Raw genomic sequence first — 21,557 nt, 5'->3', positions numbered from 1 at the left:
TATTCACAGTGATGTAGAAACCACAAACATTTATGCGAGGAGACAGGTTTTAGTGCAGTTTCTCTACATACAGTGCGCAAGAACCAGCCCAGTGTATCTGGGAAGCACGACAAAACTGCAAGTCAGCCGCACAGTTAGTTAATGGGTCTGACTTAATCAAATAAATTAATAAATATAATCATAAAAGTGTCAACTGCACAAATGATAATTTATTTTAATGCTGGATACTGGAAAGAGAGATTTAATTTTCACTATAATTTTTTTTTTAAAAAGCTAAATTTTTTGGTACTTTCTTCTTTAGCTTAGGTTTAAATTTGCCAAATCAAACATGACTCACTCTAAATGTGACCACAGTGAGGCTTCGCAGTTGTTATACTGTATACACAGTAAAGACTAACCTTCTTCTGGCTGGTCTGATCTGTTTCCCATGGCTGAGCTGGCTGCTCGGTGGATGCCACTTTAACCACTTCCTGTTTCTTATTGATCCTGTTCCTCCAGTCCTCCTCACCACTCTTCTTCAGCAGTGCCACTCTGACATAAGACAAGAGATAATCTTTTAACAGGCAAAAATTAGGCTTTTAATTAATATCCTATACTTATTTTTTTTTTTAAAAATCTGTGTTCTGTCATTGGACAGTGCCTTGTAAAATTCTTAGGGCCAAAGTCCAGAAGCCAATGGGTAACCTCCACGTTTACGATGGCTAAATCCATATATGTGTACAAAATGACAATATAAAAATACATGGAAATAAAAATATTGAGATAATGGTGCTTTTCAAATTTATATATAAATATGTTTTACATATTCGTGCTTTTAGTTAAAATCATAGGAAAGAAATCCTTTCAAGGGAGAAAATCCAGACCAGAGACCTTTTGCTGCAAACACAACTATTACAGTTTTTCTCGATTGCTTAAAAACTATAACCAATCTTGTGAACCCAAATTTCAAAACCATAATGTCACTTTCCAAAAAGCACACCCATTTCCCTGAACTATAAACACGATGCCCCTGCTTTACCACAGGAGTCAGATGTGGTGAACTGTAAAACTACACACAAATCCCTACATTTGTCAGTGCTTACACCATGTGGTCACTTAGAAAGCACTAGCAGTCAATTAACTCACATCAGCACAGCTTTAGCTCAAATAGCACATAGTTAACGAAGTGGAAACACTATGAGTCAAAATGTATCACACACCAATCAGAAACTTTAATGGATAAACAAAAGGGCCAAAGACAGCTCATTCAGGTTTGAAACAATGTATCCAAAGACATGCAAAGGAAGAGGTCCAGGAGCAGTAGGAGAAGAAGGTCTAGGACACCAGGGAGGAGGAGGTGGAGAAGATGGAGGTGGAGGAACATAATTGGTCACTGGGCTATTGTAAATGTCCCTGGTAAGCGTGGAAGGAATGTCACTGTGTGCACAGCTATCAGCCAAGGAGGGATACTCCACCGCCATCTGATTCTAGGACCCTATAACACTATGCTTCTCCTTGCTTTTCTTTTCAGGTAACCAGCACAGCCAGAGCAGCCTTACTACGTTGTTTGGGATAACGTCAGCTTCCATCACGCTGCTATGGTTCATGACTGGTTTACCAATAACCCAAGGTTTTCTAACATCTTTCTGCCTGCATACTCTCCCTTTCTAAACCCGATAGAGGAGGTATTTTCGGCATGGCGGTGGAAGGTGTACAACACCTTATGTCCGTGTGCACCTCCTCCAGGCCGTGGAAGACGCCTGCCTAGACATATTAGTAGATGCATGCCAGGGGTGGATCAGGCATGCAAGAGGATTTTACCCCGCTGCCTAGCTAGGGCCAATATAGCTTGTTATGTCGATGAGATTCTCTGGCCTGACTCAAACCAAAGACAGGATGCTGAGGTGGAATAATGTTTTTGGTGTGTATTGTACTGTATGGTACATGAATAAAAATGTCCCACTGTATGTACATTGGTTGCGTCTTTTGTGTTCATTATGTGAAAAGGTTTTTGAGGGGAAGAACCACAAGCAACATAACTTGCCAGTTTGGGGAATACTGTTTTACATTTATTGCACCAATGTGTATGACTATGTTGTCGTGCATGTGTTTTTGAGGCCGTGTGTGTGATGTCTGTAGTCAAAGTTTGTTTTTTCAGCAAGAGCAAATGGTTTTGAATATAGAGCTTCATTTTGACCTGACAATACGATGTTTGGGAAATTGGGTGAGAAGTTATGGATTTGTGTTTACTGTTTTGAAAATACGAGGCGTAGTTTCAAGAAATGTGTTTAAGCAATCGAGAAAAACTGTAACAAAGGCCTCCAAAGACTGCATGAGGAGCCCTGATAACGAATGGCCGAGGGGTAAAGGAAAGTATGTCATAATCTCCTCTCCTTGTCTGGACAGGGCAGAAACGAGGGCATTAGGAGGAATGTGCAAACTCTCAGGGGACTCTAACAGTCCACTCAGCTCTCTGCCAGCTGTGAAACACAGTGATGCTAATAATGAATCTCTCCCACCTCCATGGATGTGAAAGAGTTAAACAAACCTATATACGGCAGTGAAGGACACACAGTCTTATCAGGTGCAACACTACAATGTTAGCAAGCTTTGGCTTTTTTGACTCAGCCAGCAGAAAATAATCAAAATCTGATCTTTGCTGGCATTTAATTTTACACCTTGTAAAGAGCCGAACTCTGATTGGATCCAGAACTTGTGAATCCACTTTGTAGCCTAGCCAGTGTTGCTAGGCTACAAGCTTTAAAGAATTATTTTCTTTGTGAATTTTCATTCAACTAAAGGATCCCAGTCACGGTCATGCGTGCCATTGTTTGTATTCCATGTTTGGCAGCAAAGCCTTTGAAGGTATTTATATTCAGAAAAAAATAAGTTTCAGGTCTTTTGGTTACACTACACTTATTTCATTTATGTGAAAAAATGTTTTTGTATGGTTACTGAACCAATTTCACTAGACATAATGAGGCATAACGACAAACACGGCAGCAATAGACTTCGCAACAGTTTCAGCTGTGTGGTGGCAGACATATCAACTCTTTAATTTCATAACGATGTAGGTAAGTGTAAATATCATTTTTCTGTATCCAGGGGGTATTACCATGGAACTTGTTCTCTTCTCTGCTGAGATGAGTCAGAGAGGACAATCATGCTGACATTTAATGATGTTGTGTAACTTTGGAGGTAAGTAGTTGAAGTGTAAATTGTCTGGAAAAAAAGCCTTTTATACCAGATATTGTTTCTCAAACCTGAGCATGTTTTTTATCTCCAAAACAGCTGCCCAAATAAGCGCTCCGAGGGATTACCACCATAGAGTTTTGTCCTTATGAGGAGCAGCACCTTCCAGAGACCACAAATCGTAATTTTGGAATTGAGTACTAATTTGCTTTTGGGCGTTGTTTTGGACATTTTAATCGTATCCTCTACATCTTTTTTTCCCCTCTGCTTTTACATCTACAACAAATAAATAAATCTATAAGTAAATTTGCACTAGATGAAACCTTCAGCTGTCACTCACCTCTCCTTTATGGACATCTGTTTGCTGGACATGCCGTCAGACAGCTGGTCTCCGGACTCTGTGGGGGACAGCAGGTCCCCAGAATGATCACTGTGTCTGCCCAAGTCCTCGATGTGTTCCAGGGGCAGGGACTGGGACTTGACGAGCGCCTGGGGCAAGGACTGAGGTTTGGGGGGGGTCTGCGGAGGCACCTGGGGTTTGAGCTGAGGCTGCGGTGCTGTCTGCTGGTAAGGCTTAGGGAGAGGTTGGACGAATCCCTGAGGTTTGGGCTGGGTTTGTGGCGAGTGATTGAAAGGCTTGGGATATGTTGGTGGGGCCTGGGAGTACGGCTGGGGCTCGATGTATGACGGAGGTTTGGGTTGGTTTGGAGGGGGCTGCTGTGTGAAAGGTTTAGGGAGGGTCTGGGGAGGCTGAATGACGGTCTTCTGCTGCTGCTGGCTGCTTGAAACGTGAGACACAGTCCTGGATGACACTTTAGCTATCAGCGGCCTCAGTGGCGCGTGATGATCCGGCACATCTGGGAGAAAAATAGAATGCAATAGTGTATATTAACTGATCAAAATTGCAGATATTTACATAAAAGATTATGTGCCACAGGCCTTCCATCAAAACCTGTTGAAAAAATATTAAAAAGATAACTTTTCCATATGTGAAAATATGTCCCACTGTGATTACACTTGTTTAAAATCTGAGAGGAAACCTCGTCCTTTATGATACCTCTGGAAATTCCACAGATGAGCTTGCTGTGAGATGACACTGTTTACCACTTCATCCCTGTGCATGCAAACAATTTTTGGTTTTACAATAAATGGCATACACATTTTTTTATACTTTATATATACAATGGTTACCATTTAGAAGTTTTTAGTAACTCTATTCAACAAAAAATTGCTGAGTCAGAGTAAACATGGATCTGTTTGGGAACTGGGTAAAATTCAAATCTTTTCAACAGCCTGAAATACAACATTACACCTTTCATCTTTTCAGACTTCTACGTTCTCAGATTTCTTTTTCCAACCAAAGGAAAGAATTAAAGCATTTCTATGTTCAACTTTTATATACAGTCTATATCTTGAACTAAGACTTTTCAAACTACATCTGGTTCAGCAGTATTTTCAATAGTCCCACCTTAATTGGTGTTAATGCGGTGAAACAGTGTAGATGTTAGCAGTGTTTTGAAATAAAAACATATTAGCATGGATGCAGGAGCCCTAAAAGGTAAAACTAAATTAAACTAACAGAAAAGTCAAAGTCAACTTTTAAAACGCACTGTGTGGGTGTAGCATTAGTTTAAAGGCTCTTTAAAATTTACCTTTCACTTTTTGTTTGTTGGCTGATGAATTTAGGGAAGCTCCACCTGATATTTTAGTGCTGGGTTTAACGGAAATGACCACATTGTTCTTTTCACTGAACTGATTATAATTTTGTTTGTCTCTTATAAATTTGAATATATCAAAACGTTCCTGAAGCATTTTTTTGAAAGAACCCTTTTTTGCAAGCAATCACAGTGTAAATACTCCAATAATTATCTGGAAATGGATTCACGTGTTACTAAACACGAAGATGAGGTTACCATATATCTGTTTGTGCACCAACTCCGTGAAATGCATGCATGCACACAGGGAAACAATTTTGTCGGATTTAAGTTCGAGCCACATAGTTGCAGACGGTAGAAGACACGTTCACCTCAATATTTTGAGCAAAAACATTTTTCCCACCAGTGAAAAATGCTTTTGTTAACTTGTTACTCTGCAAGTTATATGTAAGAAGCTGAAGCTTTGAGCAACTTTTTGAATATGTTTTGTTGCTAGTGTGCTATCTTATCTTTCTGCCTGCCTGTGTTTTCACCCTCAGAAACATATCTGAGATGCACACGAATATCCTCTGAATCACCTGAACGCACAGATATACTTGACATACTTTAAAGTGTGCACAAAGTTTTGAACATGGGTATCTGAGCTATTAAAAGAAGTTTAATTAATAATGTGAGCAGGTGACAAATGGCCCTTTGGGCAAACAAAAACAGAAAAGCCTGATATGACACTGTTAGTTCATTACACTCTCTGGAGCGAGGCAAAGTTAAGAGGGCAGCAAAGTAAATCTATATGTATGTTGACTCAGCAGGGATAGCAGGAATAATATTACACTGGAAATATTTTTGAAAGCAGTACAGAATACCAGAGAGCCTCGCTGCATTACAGTGCAGTTTTCTGTGTCTTTTAAAAAATGTCCACTATACTGATACAGAAAATGAAAATGCTGCATAGAAAGTAAAGTGTGAGATGATCAGGATTTCCTGCAGGGAGGAATCCCAGACTATCCCCACTTAATGTGTATTAAATATACTGTGGAGATACCTCACAGTATGGTGAAAAACTCTGGCCACAGTCAGAAGGACAACTACACAGTAGGCTTAACATGTGTCTTATTAAGGCTTTTAGGCATGTTGTGGTATTTCCCCAGTGAATCATGATAATCTCGTATAAAGGATCTTACTATAGTGAAGATTTACTCATGCAGAAGTAAATAAGGCTATAGCCTGCAGACAAGCCTTCCATTGTGTCCCTCTTGTCCTCTACCTGCTTTATTTAAGTGCCCAACAATTGCTTTGCACTCTTTCAATGAGTGCTTTCATCTCTGCATGTACTGTTTGTGTGCATGCATGGGAAAGGACCACCCCTGGACACTCTGTGCATTAGTACATAAAAACAGGTCAGGCCTATTTTACTGTAGCATGTGCACAGCTAAGCCACAGGCTGGTGCAAAAGGGATGACAGCCCCTGTAGAGGCCACAGCAGTGAGGAGAGACAGTTCTATATAAAAATCTTAGCTGATCAACAGCATGTTAGGAAAGGGCTTCCTCTTTCCAGACAAAGAAGCCACGAGGTAAATTCATGGAAAAATATGCTAATTAGATGCAGTCTCAGACGCCTCTCCCTCTCTCTTTCTGTATCAGCCAAATCAAACACCCCCAGCTGGGACAAGTGTGTGTGCAGCCGGCAAAAACCAATCATGCGTGGGAGCATGCTGCATGAGACAATGAGGATAATGAGAGCAGCCCCTTCCCCAGACATTTCTCCTTCTGTCTTTTTGTCACTTCCGTTCTGTCTTTTCTTTTTGCCCCTTCTGTTTTTATTTCTTTGTCCATCCTTCTCTCAATCCCCCCACCCACCCACCCACCCATCACCCCAATTATCTCCATCTCTTTATGTTATAATCAACAGAGAAGCTTCCTACCTGAGACCGGGCCACTGCCTCTCTCCTGCTCATGTGTGGAGGAACGGTGCGCTGCTGCAGCCTCCCTCAGGTAGCTTCCTTTTCCTCGTCCTCCTCCCTCTGCTCTGTCTCTGTTCTCGTGGGAGTCTCCGTCTGCGGCTCTCCAGCTGGGCAGAGACTCTGACTCGCCCCCCCACAAAGAGGGCTCGGCAAAGTGCTGAAGCCGGGGATGCTGCCTGTCGTCTCTGTCCCTGTCGGGGGAGTGCCGCTTACCCTTAATGCTGCTGCCTTGGCCGGCTTCTCTGGCTCCTCCCTGCTGTCTTTGCCTCACCTCCTCCTCTTTCGGTGCTCTCCGGCTCTCCTCCTCCTGCCTGTGATCAGTTGAGGAGGTGGGAGCAGGAGGGGCCCCAAATTTCTCCTGGCTCTCAGGGAAGGGATGAGGGGAGGAGTTGAGCTCAGACTCTGGGTGGCCTGGGTCCCCACTCTGGGTCATGGAGAAGTACTTCGGCGCCCTCTCCTGGTGAATGCTGGTACTACTGGAAGCCTGTTGTTGGGCAGGGATGTAGGTGACGGCAGTGGACTTCTCTAAACGGAGACCATCATCATCACCGGCACTGCTGCCTGACGCCTTGGTTACCATGGCGATGGAGGCCTGGGAGGTGACAGCTGCCACCGATCGAACCAGGGAGGCTGACAGGGGCTCCAGTTTGATCTCGCCGCTATTTTTCAGCTGCAAGAACAGCAGGAGTCGTGTGAGAAAGTCGGGACACAAAAGACAGAACAACAGAAGAGGTGAAGGGATCGATATGAAGGGCGGAGGACGTGAATACAATTAAAGCAGACAAATTAGAACTCAATGGAGGGATAGGTTGCAGAACGTAGGCCTATGTGGATGTGATGGTGAACAGACAGACGACGGTATGGCAAAGAGGCCAAAAGGTAGGGAAGAAACATGTGGACTGTTGAGAGGAAGGAAAGCAGCAATCACAGCACAACTGAAGCCACAGCAGTACCTGTCATTCACACAATTACCTGATAATATACATCTTAGCCACGTCGTCATACTTAAACACAGCTCAGTAATTTCCTTTTAATTAGGTTCATACTTCCATTTTTGTTAACCAGTGTGGCATCATGGAGTTATCAGTGCAGTGTAGGGTCTTTACCTCACAATTTAAAGCACCTCAACCATTGTTGTGATTTGGAGTTGTATAAATAAAATTGAATTGAATTAAAATGCATCTGAAATTCTTGAGCAAGAAGAAGTTAATGAATACAGACACCCTAATACTTTAAAGTACAGGAGCATGATGAGCTAAAAAATAAAGCTGGATTTAAAATTTGACACTTGATTTGAATCTTTCAAACAAGAGTCAGTCAAAGGATTAGTTAGAAACACACACTGTATATAAAAGACAGCCAACCCCAAGTACACACTTTCCCGATGACTTCCTGACACAACAGCCAAGAGTTTTTGTCTCCTGCTGGGAACAACCTGAGGCTCTTTCGCTTGTTAGGCCAAAGTGTAAAGCACTACACTATGCAGTTATTCTTTTATATGTCATCTGTGGTTAGGAATTAAACTTTAAAAGCCAGAAAAGTGCATCAAAGCTGTATTGATGTTATCTCCTACATTGTGTAGTTTATGTCTCTTCCTCAAGGTGCTCCAGCACAGGTGGCTTATACATTTACGGAAATAACCAGTCATCAATAACATGCTAAAGCTCCACACCACTACCACACACTGATTTTGTTTGCAACTCAAGGTCTCACCAAATTTTGCACACATTCAGTATCACATCTATCCACATACTAAATCCACAGGTAAGCATTTCTTTTGCAACAGAAGTTACTTCAGGACTAAACAAACTAAAGAGCTGTATTTTCTTGCATTTGAATATCCCATGCTTGTTATGCAGGGAACAAGCATGTCCCAGAAGCAGCAACCATTAAAAAAATAGCCACAGATAACAAAAAAACTCAACCGGAACTTTTAATTACATGCTGTTTTGCAAAGAGTACACACATCTAACACTGAGGCAAAATAAAATTCATTTTTAACCGACACCAAAAGCCACTAGACACAAACACTGGCTTCTAGCAGGACCTGATCAGATCAGTCCTGGCGGGATTTTTCAATGCAACCAATCATAAGCTCCACAAATGCAGCAGGGGTCTTACATGTTCCTCCTGACTGGTCTCTAAGTCACCATTGCACACCGCAGAGGTTACTGCCAGCTCATCTTCCTGTGTGGAAACCAGGTTTTGACTATGACTCACTGCTGAGAACATGGTGGAGATAAAGTCGACCTTTTATAAAATATCTCAGCGTGATGTCAGGTTATATTTGTCAGAAGATGCTGGGGAGGAACGTTTTCATTTTTCACCCTTACTAATAAATACAGTATTATAAAATTCAGGGTAGCTCTGGAAACAACAACATTAATGTGATAAACGAAAATTGTGTCAGGCCTCCCATTTGTGGACTTCTAGTCATTTGTGACATATGGAGGCTAGTAAAGTTTAAAAAAACACAAGTGCAAAATAAACTCTGTGACCTTTTTTGTGCTATGTAAAAGTCATCCCTCTGCACAGAGAACCACGTCAGCTGTCGCTAAAGCACTGAGGCAAACTGTTCGTGGTGCTCACTGCAGTCACTGGAAGTAACCTAAAAGTAAAATGTTTGCAGGTTTTTCACAAATCTTACAGCAAAGAAACTCTAGATGATCTATTGTTCATTCTAATTAAATTACACTTTTGTCTGCACATCAGTTCTGCCAGAAAATTGTTAACCTCCTGCAGAAATTTGCTTTTACTCTAGAGCTTTTGTGATAAACAAGAATATCAGTCAATTCATTTTATCACTACTTACACAATTTCATTGTTGTTAGTTGTAATTGTTCCCTTTGTTTGTTTTCAGCCAATTTTCTCTGCTTTCTTTGCACTTTTTGTTGAGCATTGCAGTCTTTCATGTTATTTCTTTCAGTCTCTTTTCTATATACTTCTACCAATTTTTGTGCCTTATTTGATGTCTAATCCCACGTCAGTTTTGAATAAAACAAATCTAATTATAACATATGTATTGCACAGAGCTTTGCTCATATATGTTAGAAGAAAAGTAGAAGAACTAGTAGTGGTCGTTAGGGGTCTTTGTATATTGACATTGCAAAAGGTGAAATTATTGTACCTTCTTCACCTCTCCCTGGGTGATAGGTTGAGTCTGAAAACGAGCATTAGCTCTGCGCTGGCGGGTGTCCCCTCGAGTCCCCTCACCAGTCTTGCCTGTAGAATGGGCGAGGCGGTTGAACAGGGCCATTTTCTCAGACAAACTGAGCGTGGAAAGGTCTGGCTCCTCTGGGACACCTTCCTGGCCATTTACCTCCACCCCTGCAGTGGAAGCCTGAGCTGGTTTCTGGTGCTCCTGGCTTTCCTTGTCCTGCTCCTGGACTGTTGAGCCTGGCTGAGAGGAACCCTGAATGCTGGGGTAGAGACAAAGGGATGTCAGTGACTGATTTAAAAAATAAATAAATGTTTACTTTAAGCTGGGACATTTTTATACTACAGTGATATCTGCCTTCGACTTGAATTAAATGGAAAATTGTGCCACTGAAAGCACACAAAAATATTTCTTTGAGTTAATAGAGTAATAATTGTTTTAAAAAAACAACAACAACAAAACATTATAGAGTTTCAAATTTGCTTTTTGATACTTTAACCACCTGCACAGCAGCATCCTTAAAGTCTGCTTTTTATATACTTTATAAGTTTACCTGATGAGTAAATGGCTGTGGCAGCTGTGTCAGATTACAGTCACAGCAACAGAGGCATAAGCAGATCAGCCCACAGATGACTGATAATCATATAATGCAGCTGAATGTTTGCAGTAGTGTGCTGAGTTAAACCTGGCCTGGTAAACAAACTGCAAGACACGTGAGCTCACGCTTTAACCTTTCTGATGATATGCAACCTTTTCCTTCCCCGAGCTTTGTGACCTGCATGTGAAAATCACTGCAAGAAGCAGTGATGCTTGGAAACTGAACGTTTAAAGTTCTGAATGAGTTATTGTGTAAGCAGTGTCTTCTATCTCGTATAAGGTGCACACAGCAAAGAAGCAGGACATGAGGGGGGCAGAAATAACAAGGTAAGGTGAGCTGGATGAGCACATCAGCACTGCAACCAGGAGAGGGAGACGGAGATTTATTAACCGCAAACAACATGGCAAATTAAATAGGAAAGGGTAGTTAGAAACTAGGTGTGGTTGTGGGTTTTAGCTTTATTTAGAGCGCAAACATCATGCAGATCTCTCCAATTCATATGTGTGGATGTCATTCAATGGAGGGATTTGCTTGAAGCAAATGTAAGGGTTGTTCATGTGCAGCTTTTCAGGCTATCTTTTTGCTCTCTTTTGTTCTTTATTCTTGTTTACTTCTTCGACCTTCAGTTGACCTTCTCCTCCTAACCTAATTTGGGACTTATCCAGAAAAGCTCAGTAGCACGTTTTATTGCCATTTTTCTCTTAATGTCTTATTAAAGACAATTTGTATTTTACTACCTGCGTCTGACTTTTCCTGCTTTTGTACTGTTTTATGAACGAACGCACCCAAAAGAACCCCCAACATATCAGTAAATTCTTGGATAACATAAATTATTCCAGTTTATAAATTACCCCAATTCTCTAAGTGCATTATTAAAGAGCTTGATTATTTTTAATCAAGCATACTGGCTAGATGCCTTCAGTACTAAATATAATTTTTTACTATACATTGTAACGCACCCTCTTCTCTATAAATTTCATAAATTTATTTTTATGCTGGAAAACATCACATTTCTCCCTTATGTCAATGATACTGTCCTGCATTACCATCTTCTGTTTCAACCCATCCACCACCCCAGCATCCACCCTTTTGGGTCCAGGGAGATATTTTACACATCACCAGTCTTTATATACTTGTCTGAGCAGAGTTGTTTGACTAAGTACATTAATATCACACGTACACTCAGGAAAACATCCGAGCCCACCTGATGCTAGTCACACTGGTGCTGCCTACTCTGGATCCGGACACATTATCTAGATTACTGTGGAAAACCGGAGGTTGTGAAGATGTGGCAGGATCACTTAAAGTGGAGAAAAGGACATATATATATATACAGAAAAAAACATTGAAATTAAGGTGATGGAAGGCAGAAATAGAAGTGTCTTGAGATGTGTCAAAGAGAAAGGAAGAAAAAGACAAGAAAGGCACAGAAAATTACAGATAGGAGCAGAGAAATGACTATTAAAAATGAAGGGAAGGAGTAAAGGAAAAGAAAAGCTTCAAAATGCCCATCTACCTTGAAGCATTGACCACCTCCTTGTTGGTGACAGGCTGTGTGTGTGAGCGGTCCTGAACTCTTCTCAGACGTCTTTCTACAGCCGCATTTCGTGAGCGTGGTTTGGGAACACCACCCTCCGATGTTTTTTCAAGTTCCTGTATCAAAACAAAACGTATACCTGTTTCAACCTCCGTGTATACTCAGATAACTCACCAGAGGTGATCTAAGCCAAATTTCAGCTTTTGAAACTATGATTTTAAAACGGTTTAACAGCATTAGTCGTGTGTCATGAATGATTTACCCTGAAGAGAGACCTCTTTGCAGCCACACTCATCTTGGCTCTCTCATCCAGTTTTTCTTCATCTGCTTTTAAAAAGAAAGAATTATGTTATATGTATAATTATATATTGCAAAAGTTATGAAAATTAGTTTTTAAACTAAATACATTTTCTCTGATAGACTGTACTCGCCTTCAGCATCCTGTAGTTGTGAAGGGCTCAGACGAGACCTGTAGAAGACATAAAAATACATCATTCCTCTGAATTTATACAATATTTCATTTAATCTTTTGACCACGGGACCATAACCTTATGGCCGGTGTAGAGTCATGCTCTTTCATGCCATTCTGTGTTTTTTCCTTTGTCAATGGACTTGTTATAAGGAGTTCCTAGTACAGAAACCTCCTCTTGTACCTATCAGACTCCAAACGCTCTGCAGATGTGATGGGCTGGGTCCTAAACCTCTCCGACATTCGACTGTCTCCTGGAGTGATGTAGCGCCGAGGTCTGCGAACACCCCTGTCCCGATCACTGCTGCTAGACGGATCTACTTCCACAGCTGAGAGATCTACTTTAGTAGTCTCACTTTTGGAGGAATTGAAATTGGAAAGTGTGACGAAGACAACAAAAAGGAAAAGTACATTTAAACCAATAATAAAGATGGTTGGTCTTGTTTTTTTAATTTAACATATTACCTTCAGACGCACTTGGGTTAAAAAAATAAAATAAAAGCAGACACTTAACACAGCCTAACTGCAACACAAATATAAAGGCCAGTTACTTGATGGTAACATGCAGCTGTGACCCAACTGTCAAAACAGTAACTAAGGCTAGTTTGCAGAAATGTAATGAGACACAACAGTATTTCACACCTTCCATGCCACATAAAATGCATCACCATTATTTTCTCAGATTGCCACTGTGTTATTTATTTGCACCAGCTTATTAATGCACTGTTAGACAGTTATTTAGCGATGCAACACAGAGCCCATGCTCAGTGGACCTACAATTCTGGTTTCCGGTTTGCATTTTCCAGATAAGAGTGTCGCAGCTGTGCCACTGACACCCTTGTGTCCAGGGTGCCCGTCTCCCCGTTAGCCATTCCTGGTGCAGGGCCGGTCCTGGATGCCTCTCTGCTGATGTCCATACCATACAGGACAGCATGCTGGCTTATACCTATATCTGACATGGAGCGGGTTCGTGTCTTGAGTTTGGACCCTCCACTCATCTCCGTGCTTCTGTGTCTGGCCTGAGGCAAAGAGGAGCCCTTCTGGAGGTAGGCTGAGTTAAGCCTCTGGTGCCCAGATGGAGCCTGCTGCTGCTGCCTGTGATGCTCAGACTCCTGGTGTATTTGGGGATGTTGTTTCTCCTGGGAGTCTTGCTGTTGACGTACAGTCTTATGTCTTTGTAGCTCCAACTCCTGTTGTCTTTGAGCCTGTTGTTGTCTTTGACTCTCCACTTGCTGTCTCACGTGGTCATACTTATGTTGCATTTGCGGGTCTTGTTGTTGAAGTTGTGCAGCATGCTGTCTGTTGTGGTGCTGATGCATTAGAGGCCCTGCTTGCTGAATTTGGGGCTCTTGATAGCATATAGGGTCAGAGGATTGATGGTGTCTGGGCTGCGATGATCTAAATGCTCTTTCCTCTAGGCCGTCATGGCCAAGCTCTCTCCTCCATTCTCTGATCCTTTCAACATTTCTCTCCCTCCCCCTCTCCCTTGGTCTCTCCCAATCCCAGTCTTCCTCACCTCGACTTGCCCTCCTTCGTTCTGGACTTTTGTTCTGCCAGTCTGCATCTTCATGTCGTCCCCTATGTGTGTCATCCACACTCCTTTCCCTTCGCCGTATCTCTGAGGGCAACACAGCTTTCCTGCTCTTTAACAGGCCCTCTGTTTGGGCTTCTTCCTTTAGGGCTTGCCTCGCTTCCAATCGTGCCTCCCTGTGGGCAGCATAGATTTGGTCAGAACTAACTCTTCTTCGTGGTTGTACTTCAGGGGGTTCAGAAGGTCTGGCACTTGGTTCTAATGGAATCATGGCCAAATAGGGCTGAGAGTCCATAGCAGGGCCAGAGTGTTGGTAGTCAGAGTTCGAAGTAGGGTAGGGTGTTTGCCCATGGATCGGATGGTAGCCTGGGCTGTGCTGAGGCTGGGGAACTGTCCTTTGCTGGGTGGGTTCTGAATGCTGTCGCGTATATTGAGCTGTGCTCCCTTGAATACGGTGTCTGTTATCCTGGTGCCTATCAGGACTGCAGTCAGGAGGCCTCTTGACTGTTTCATCCCTGGAAAATCTTTCCTTTACTCGGATTCTTGGAAAAAGGAATGCACAAGGGAAACTGAGCTTCCAGTTCAATTAGAAACTACTATTTCCTCTAAGCCCAAAACTCAACTCAAACACAAGGGGATATAAGTTGTAATCCAGAGTTCCACTTAAAAATAAATAATAAATAAATAGAAATAGAAATTAAAGCCCTTACCCAATTTACTCTGAAATTTGTCTCTACCTGACCGGCCCTCTGCCATATGCACGTTAACAGTTTGCGATGATCGCCTTCACTTTCACCATCAAAATTGGCAACTCTTCAACTTTATTTTAATTTTTGGGAAGCTGCATGTTTCCAAATCTGCCACACGATGGCACTTTTTTAAAGGGGTTCTTCCTAGAACTTGTGTTGACAGTCTGACCCAAGGGAATGCAAAGGTGTCAACAATAAAATAAACTTGTTCCTGGTCATGCGGCTGGCTTGATACACTTTGGCCTTAAGGTCATAGCTGGACATCTAACATCAAAAAGGCTGTGTCAGACTGACAGAAAATTCTTTCTGTGTAAGTTTGTAATATATGGTGAAATTACAAATCTGAATCAGAAACAGTGCAATATAAAGGTGCAAAGGGGATACTCGCCAAATTCGGCACTATTTAATCACATCCAGTAAAGCTGAATTACACTAAGTTTGGTAAATAATTACATAAACTGACAACAGTTGTATTGTCTGAAGAAAAAAAACATCAAAACCTAATTTCAATTCCATTAATTCCAACTACACAATGTCAGACATAAAGAACACAAACATGAGGCTATCATGAGACCAATTCCAGCTCTCAGGTATAGCATGTCCTAGGTTTAAATTTGAATCCAAGTGTCCCTCTCTCTCTCCGATGCCAAAAAAGTCAGTCAAACTATTTTTATCTACAACTTTATAACCCTTGGTAGCTAAAGGTTGCACTAATCTCATTGTACACCACTAAGCCACACATAATTGATGTGCCTCTGCTTTATCTGACATGGCATGAAAGACCTAAAAGAGTCCTTCTTGTACTCTAATACCAGCTAGAATAAGCAGCTGACAAGGACAAACAGAAGTCACAGTCATTTGGGTGCATTCAAGAAAAAGTGATTAAAATAACCTCCCTAGAAGAACCAATAAACTTTACAAATAAGCACCATTATTTTTGATGTTGCTGTGATGTGCTGTGATGCATAATAGTCTAATGAAAGGTCTGACTAAGTCATACCACACCTTGTTAATTTCACTTATTCATTCGAGTGTTCATTTGAGAATTTTAGTGTTCATCATTTCACCAGCTATTTGCAAACTGGCTGTATTTCTTGTCTATGCCACTGTCCTCTCCAGAAATCCACATATAGCCAAAGTCTTCACACTTTTTTTAACAGCAAAACTCAGATAAAACTTCAGTTTTCTACCAGTTTACCTCACAAAACCATTTTAGAACATTTTAAAATCATTAATGTAAGCTCCTTATTCCACAACATTATAAGTAAGCGATTCAGTGTAAGACTGAGATATAGTTTCATAGATGCTAACAGGCCAGAACCTGAGGAGGGGGCATGTGAGTACAGCCTTGCTGACAAGTGCCAAGTCAGTAGGTCTGCGGCCGACTCAGGTCAGGGTCTGGAGCTTTCAAATGTTGTCACCCCATCAACTCCGTTTCACTAACACTTATCAACTGCTCGCCAAAATCTAGTGACTATTTCAAACTGAAAATTTCAAATTGATCGTGTGAGATGTGGTTTTAGGTAAATCTTTGAATTAAAAAATGTTAGAAATTAAAGTTTGTCAGTTGAAAAAGGAAAAACCCTCAGAACACCAAACAACTGTTAAATGAGAGACTATGATGTCAATTATAGTGGGAATTATTAATGAATTAAAAATAATTGTGAATAGTTATGCTTTTGATGTATGGAAAAGATTTAGCTGATTGTCCACTGGAAACATTTTTCTTTCAAGTTTATTATGTTATTACATTTACTTGTCACAGTATTGTCAGGAGTATTATATTATATAAAGTAAGCAGGTTTCAAAATTGCTCAAGGCTTTATTCAAGGCTTTTAGGAAAATTGCACTTAAGACATTTCAAACGCCTTCTGCACACCATTATTCCCAGAAAAGGACTGCATTAGAAGAAAAGCACAGCCTGGTTTTTATCTGAAAATATCACATGAGTAATCATAACCTGGACTTTATTTAGTGCCTCAGTGCTGTGTTATAAAACCATATGTACCCAGTGGACAGTGGGCAATTGGTGGGTTTTCACGCTAACGGCATCCCAAGTGGACTGTACCTTGAGGGCCAGGTGAAGTCTGTCTGAGCATCACTCTCTGAGTCTGTGTTGAGAGACCAGTCGCTCTTTGACAGGGCGGCCAGGCTACAGGATGATTTCATGCATCAGTATCAAACCCTGAGAGAAACTTCTGCTCAAGTTCTTAGAGACCAAATGTGCACTAAGCAGCTGGACTGTGCGACAACTACAACTACAACAAGAGTCAAGTTTAATAAGTAAGAACATTATTTATAGGCTTCATATAAGATTTGCCACAGTGTCATCACCCTGAATTCGTTCACATCCATTAAGCGTCTCGTTCCTTTTGTGGTGGCGTCTTCAGGTTTATAATAGAAACTGACAAACTCTTAGCTTAATGAACCAGGCTGCTGTTAAGTGAGGTTCGCCTCTAAAGGCAAGCAAAATCCAGCCCTGTAATCATCCCTCTCACGTACAACCTTTCCTTGATGAGCTCCCCAGAGCCTCTTTCTATGTGAAACTGGAGCAGGCCAAGTGTGACTGAGCTGGGCCCACAGTCCAGAAAGATCCTAGCACTGACACAGTGGTAAAAGCCACAAGCTAAGAAGCTCAGCAGATAATGGGAACCACAAACTCCACAGATTATAGATTTTGAAAAGATAAAATACTTCTTTCAAGCTTTTTTTTACAAACACCAAATTCTAACAAGATTGCAAATAAATATTTTATAATAATTTGAATTTGTAATGATAAAAAAGTAATTAAAAATTAGCATATGAAAAGGATTAGCATCAGAAATGTTATGGTATGATCACCTGATGCACTACCAACAGCAGTAAAATCTTAAAGTATTTGCAGGTGCGTGGAGTAAAACCAGTCAAAATAGGAGAATTAATAATGTTATGCTAAAGTAGGAATACAATAACAGAAGTTTAGCTAACAATAATTTATGTGGGGTGTTAGTATTTATGCAGTATTTTATTATTCTAATCTAACTTTTTGGAGTTATATTGACATATACTTGTGCTGTATTTTGGTATTAGTGTAAAAGATAACAAAGTTTAACCTGACTGCATGCATTTTGTTTTATTTTGTCATCTTACCCCTGCCTGTTTAGGATGCTCTGGGCCTGCTGCTCAATGAATAAATCCCCAGGTGAGATGCCGTAGCGAGTGGAGGGCAGGGATGCCCGGCGGGCAGTGCGAGGGGAGCTGGGCACTGCTGCAATGCTGTAGTCCCGGGTGGTGGCTGAACTTGGCTCCTGCTGGGCAGCATCTTGCTGGTGGGGTTGCTGTTGTCGTTGGGGCTGGGTTGGATGCTGTTCCTGAGTCCTTGTTCTAGAAGAGACTGAGCGCTCCTGAGCTCCACCACGCCGATAGTTCTCCATATTCATCACTCTTTCCCGTTCTGAAAATCGGCTTGGTCTTTCTTGAGAGGGGGGAGGGGCTTGGTTTGACTCGGAGGAGCTCGATGTGCTAACAGGCGCAGGATCTGGGTGAGTCCTCATGGAAACCCTGCCCACTCCAGAGCGGTACGGCGCCCTAGGGTCACGTCCTTCTGTCTCTACTTCTGGTCTGTCTCGCCTGGCAGTAGTTTGTCTGTCAGCGGAGTCTGGATCACGCCTGGAACGGTAGCGTGGTATATAATCGCTGTCCGCTTCCTGATCCAGGAGGATGCCATAACGCTCTGAGAGCTGGCGACGGCGCTCAGCTTTGTAACGGGCGATGCGCTCAGCCTTAGAACTGAGGTTGGTGGATTCTGTGGGGCCAGATGTGGGTGTAGAAGAGGTGGATAGTGTTACTGGGTCAACATAAACCAACACTGGCTCTGGGCGGCTGCTGCCAGCACCACCTTTGACCTGAGGTGACCTGTCAGGAGATGACACCTGCTTCTGTGGAGCCACCGTCTCCTCTCGGCTGTAGCGTTTCACTGTGGTAAATAGTAAAAATACTTCATTAATTATCAGCAATAACTCTGGAGAACTAAAAATGATACCAAAATCACGTCACATGGATGTAAACTGTAAATGTTGAAGCTGAGTCACACTTACACCAGAACAATGCTCAAGAGATCAAGTATATATTCATGTGAAAAAGAACGTTCTTCACAGAACTCAATGCAGGCCTGTGAAAAACTAGCGTATCCCTAACACTTCTTTAAGAATTTAGGGGATAAGTAGATGCCAGGTGCTGCTAATCAAATGCATTTTATTAACTGAGCACCAGCGAGTGTGAGCAGGACTATAACAGCCAATATTTTGGCAGGTTGCTGGTCTGGAGCATTCAGGTGTGTGATAACACAATGACATAATCCCAGACCAGAATCATCCCGGCAAAGACCCCAATCCAGTCTGCTGAATGGCTTTGGAAAATGTGAAGGATAAGCGAAAACCCTTAGTGATCCCATATGTCTCAGGAGTATTGGAACAGTTGATTGGAACATTTTCTGTAAACACCGCATCTCCGTGGCTTTTAAACCCTAAAACACGCGGCGCCAAAAATTGGTCTGCCCCAAGGATCGGGTCCCCCGACAAACAGAGTAATGTAGTGTACACTGTTAAGTGCCAGGAGGATTGCCAGGACTTATACATCGGGGAAACCAAACAACCTCTGTTAAACGGATGACACAACACAGAAGAGCTAACTCCTCAGGTCAGGACTCTGCAGTCTACTTACGCCTACAGGTTTGAGCGGGGAGTCAAGGAGGCCAATTATGTAAAAAGGGAAGGACCATCGCTGAATCGAGGAGGGGGCCTAAGGGTACATCTGTCACCATCTTACAATGCTGTGATTGCCGCCATTCCCCAACTCACTGTGAATGGTACTCATGGCCATTGATCCGTGGGCTTTGATCAGTGGTTGTTGATCAATGGTCATGAGAATTTGCATATTAATGATCAAGGAACTGACCTCACAGCCCATTGTTCATTCAGTGGGCTACTTCCAGTCATTGTGCAATTGTGCTTTATAAGGTTGGGGAAACTAGCAGGCAGCTGAGACTGAAGAAGTCACTTGGATGAGTGATGAAACGTTTCTCCCACTGAAAACGCGACCTCCAGATAAACAGATTCAACTTTTTGGGAAGGATGGCATAAATTTTGGACTTTTACCTGTATTTTGACAGGTTTTCCAGCTTTCTTTCCAGCTTTCATCTTAAAGTCTACAGGCCTCAGTTAGCATGGTTTGGCTTATTTGGAAGCACTGCCAGGAAAAAAGCCCAATTTCTCTAAGAAGAACATGAGCTTGGCATAGGTTTGTTATGCTGCATCTGAACAAACCACAAGACTTCTGGAACAATGCTCTTTGGATGGACAAGACCAAAGCGAAGTTTGGCCAGAACGTACAGCACCATGTTTGAAGAAAAACAAGAGACGTATAACAAAATAAACACTTCAGACCAACTGTCAAACACGATGGTTGAGGGTTGATGATTTGGGTTTGTTTTGCTACAGGGTCTGGGCAGTCGACCATAATTCAGTTCACCAAAAGTTTACCAATGTATTGTAGCGTCAAAGAGCCCATTAGTCTGACAGCTAAAGCTTGGCCAAAATTGTGTCATGGAACAGGACAATGATCCCAAGCACAGAAGTAAATCTACAACAGCTTAGAGTAGCTGAAAACAAAAATGGTCAAGGTGTTATGGCGACCCAGTCAAAGTCCAGACCTCAACCTGATTGAAATGCTTTGGTGGGACCTTAAGAGAGCTGTCCATAAACAGATGCCCACAAACCTCAATGAGCTGAATCAATGCTGTAAAGAGCAGTTGGCCAAAACTCCTCCACAGTTATGTGAGAGACTGATAAAGTCATACAGAAAACTACTACTGCTGAATCATAGAGTGATTGTGTAGTCCTGAGAAAACGTTCCTTTTCACATGATTGTACAAAATACATTTTTTTAAAAACACAGATGCAGTTTACACAAGTGTGACATTTTTCTGATGTGGTGAAACAGAACATGCTCAGACATTCGTATCACTTTTTTACTTCCCATCTTGCAAACTGTGGCAACATGCAATTACAAGCAGTTTCAGGGGTGCTTGATTGCTCAAAGGTATGTTGAGATAACACCAATTCTGGGAATACACAGACTGACATTGCATCCCCAATGTGGTTTCATTCCATTATTTCAAGAGCTCCAAATTGTTTCAGAAGTGTCATGTTGAGTTTTTGTATTTTAAAAGCTGACAGGATTCCCTATGTTGTTCCTGAGGCTGACTTCCTGTACTTTCCATCTGATCTGTGCATGCTGATGCACCTTGCATAAAAAATTCTGTTATTCTGAGGATAGGATGTCTTAAAGAGGGAGGTTTCCCCTTGTTTCAGACAGACAATGAGCTATGGGTCTGCACAAAACCCAACCATGCCAACCTACTCTAATAGAGTCTATTAAAGCATATATAGAGTTAGAAATGAGGTCCTCTTCAATTGTTGAGACATATTTCAGTAGTCCAATTAAAGCAGCACAGTTCAGCAATGCATCATCCCATGCTTACCCATCACGCAAGGCTCACAGGGGTCTGAGGCGCGGGTGTATCGTGGGGGATCCTCCTCAAGCATCCTGTTGGCGACCAATCCACCAGGCACCAGTGCAGGTGGTGCATCACTTTCAATGCCCTCCAGGCGCCGGGCTATCCTCTCCTTCCTGTTGGAGACAACATACAGCAGGTGAAGGTTAGAAGTGAAGGAAGTCTTTGACATGTTT

The 21,557-nt window shown here is 42.0% G+C and overlaps 1 protein-coding gene across 2 annotated transcripts in view; it reads right to left on the bottom strand.

Annotated features, from left to right (window-relative positions):
- svilb (supervillin b) overlaps positions 1–21,557 on the bottom strand; it is a 46,354-nt gene that overhangs the window by 20,886 nt on the left and 3,911 nt on the right. The window contains exons 5-18 of one of the 2 annotated variants that reach the window (XM_084911913.1): positions 21,349–21,497; positions 17,958–18,783; positions 16,897–16,980; positions 13,326–14,621; positions 12,733–12,903; positions 12,511–12,548; positions 12,342–12,403; positions 12,059–12,195; positions 11,747–11,842; positions 9,915–10,206; positions 8,909–8,974; positions 6,749–7,457; positions 3,512–4,028; positions 399–531 (exon numbers count right to left, since the gene is read on the bottom strand). In XM_084911913.1, coding sequence (XP_084768039.1) covers positions 399–531; positions 3,512–4,028; positions 6,749–7,457; positions 8,909–8,974; positions 9,915–10,206; positions 11,747–11,842; positions 12,059–12,195; positions 12,342–12,403; positions 12,511–12,548; positions 12,733–12,903; positions 13,326–14,621; positions 16,897–16,980; positions 17,958–18,783; positions 21,349–21,497 — 4,576 coding nt within the window. The remainder of the gene's footprint in view (positions 1–398; positions 532–3,511; positions 4,029–6,748; positions 7,458–8,908; positions 8,975–9,914; positions 10,207–11,746; positions 11,843–12,058; positions 12,196–12,341; positions 12,404–12,510; positions 12,549–12,732; positions 12,904–13,325; positions 14,622–16,896; positions 16,981–17,957; positions 18,784–21,348; positions 21,498–21,557) is intronic. The other variant, XM_084911912.1, reaches the window with a different exon arrangement.

The sequence above is a fragment of the Perissodus microlepis genome, chromosome 18 (genome assembly GCF_051167445.1).
Source record: "Perissodus microlepis isolate ML-2025 ecotype Zambia chromosome 18, ASM5116744v1, whole genome shotgun sequence".
In the NCBI taxonomy this organism is placed as follows: Eukaryota; Metazoa; Chordata; class Actinopteri; order Cichliformes; family Cichlidae; genus Perissodus; species Perissodus microlepis.
The sequence above is the reverse complement of the archived record's forward strand: the minus strand, read 5'-3'. Positions and strand labels throughout refer to the sequence as shown.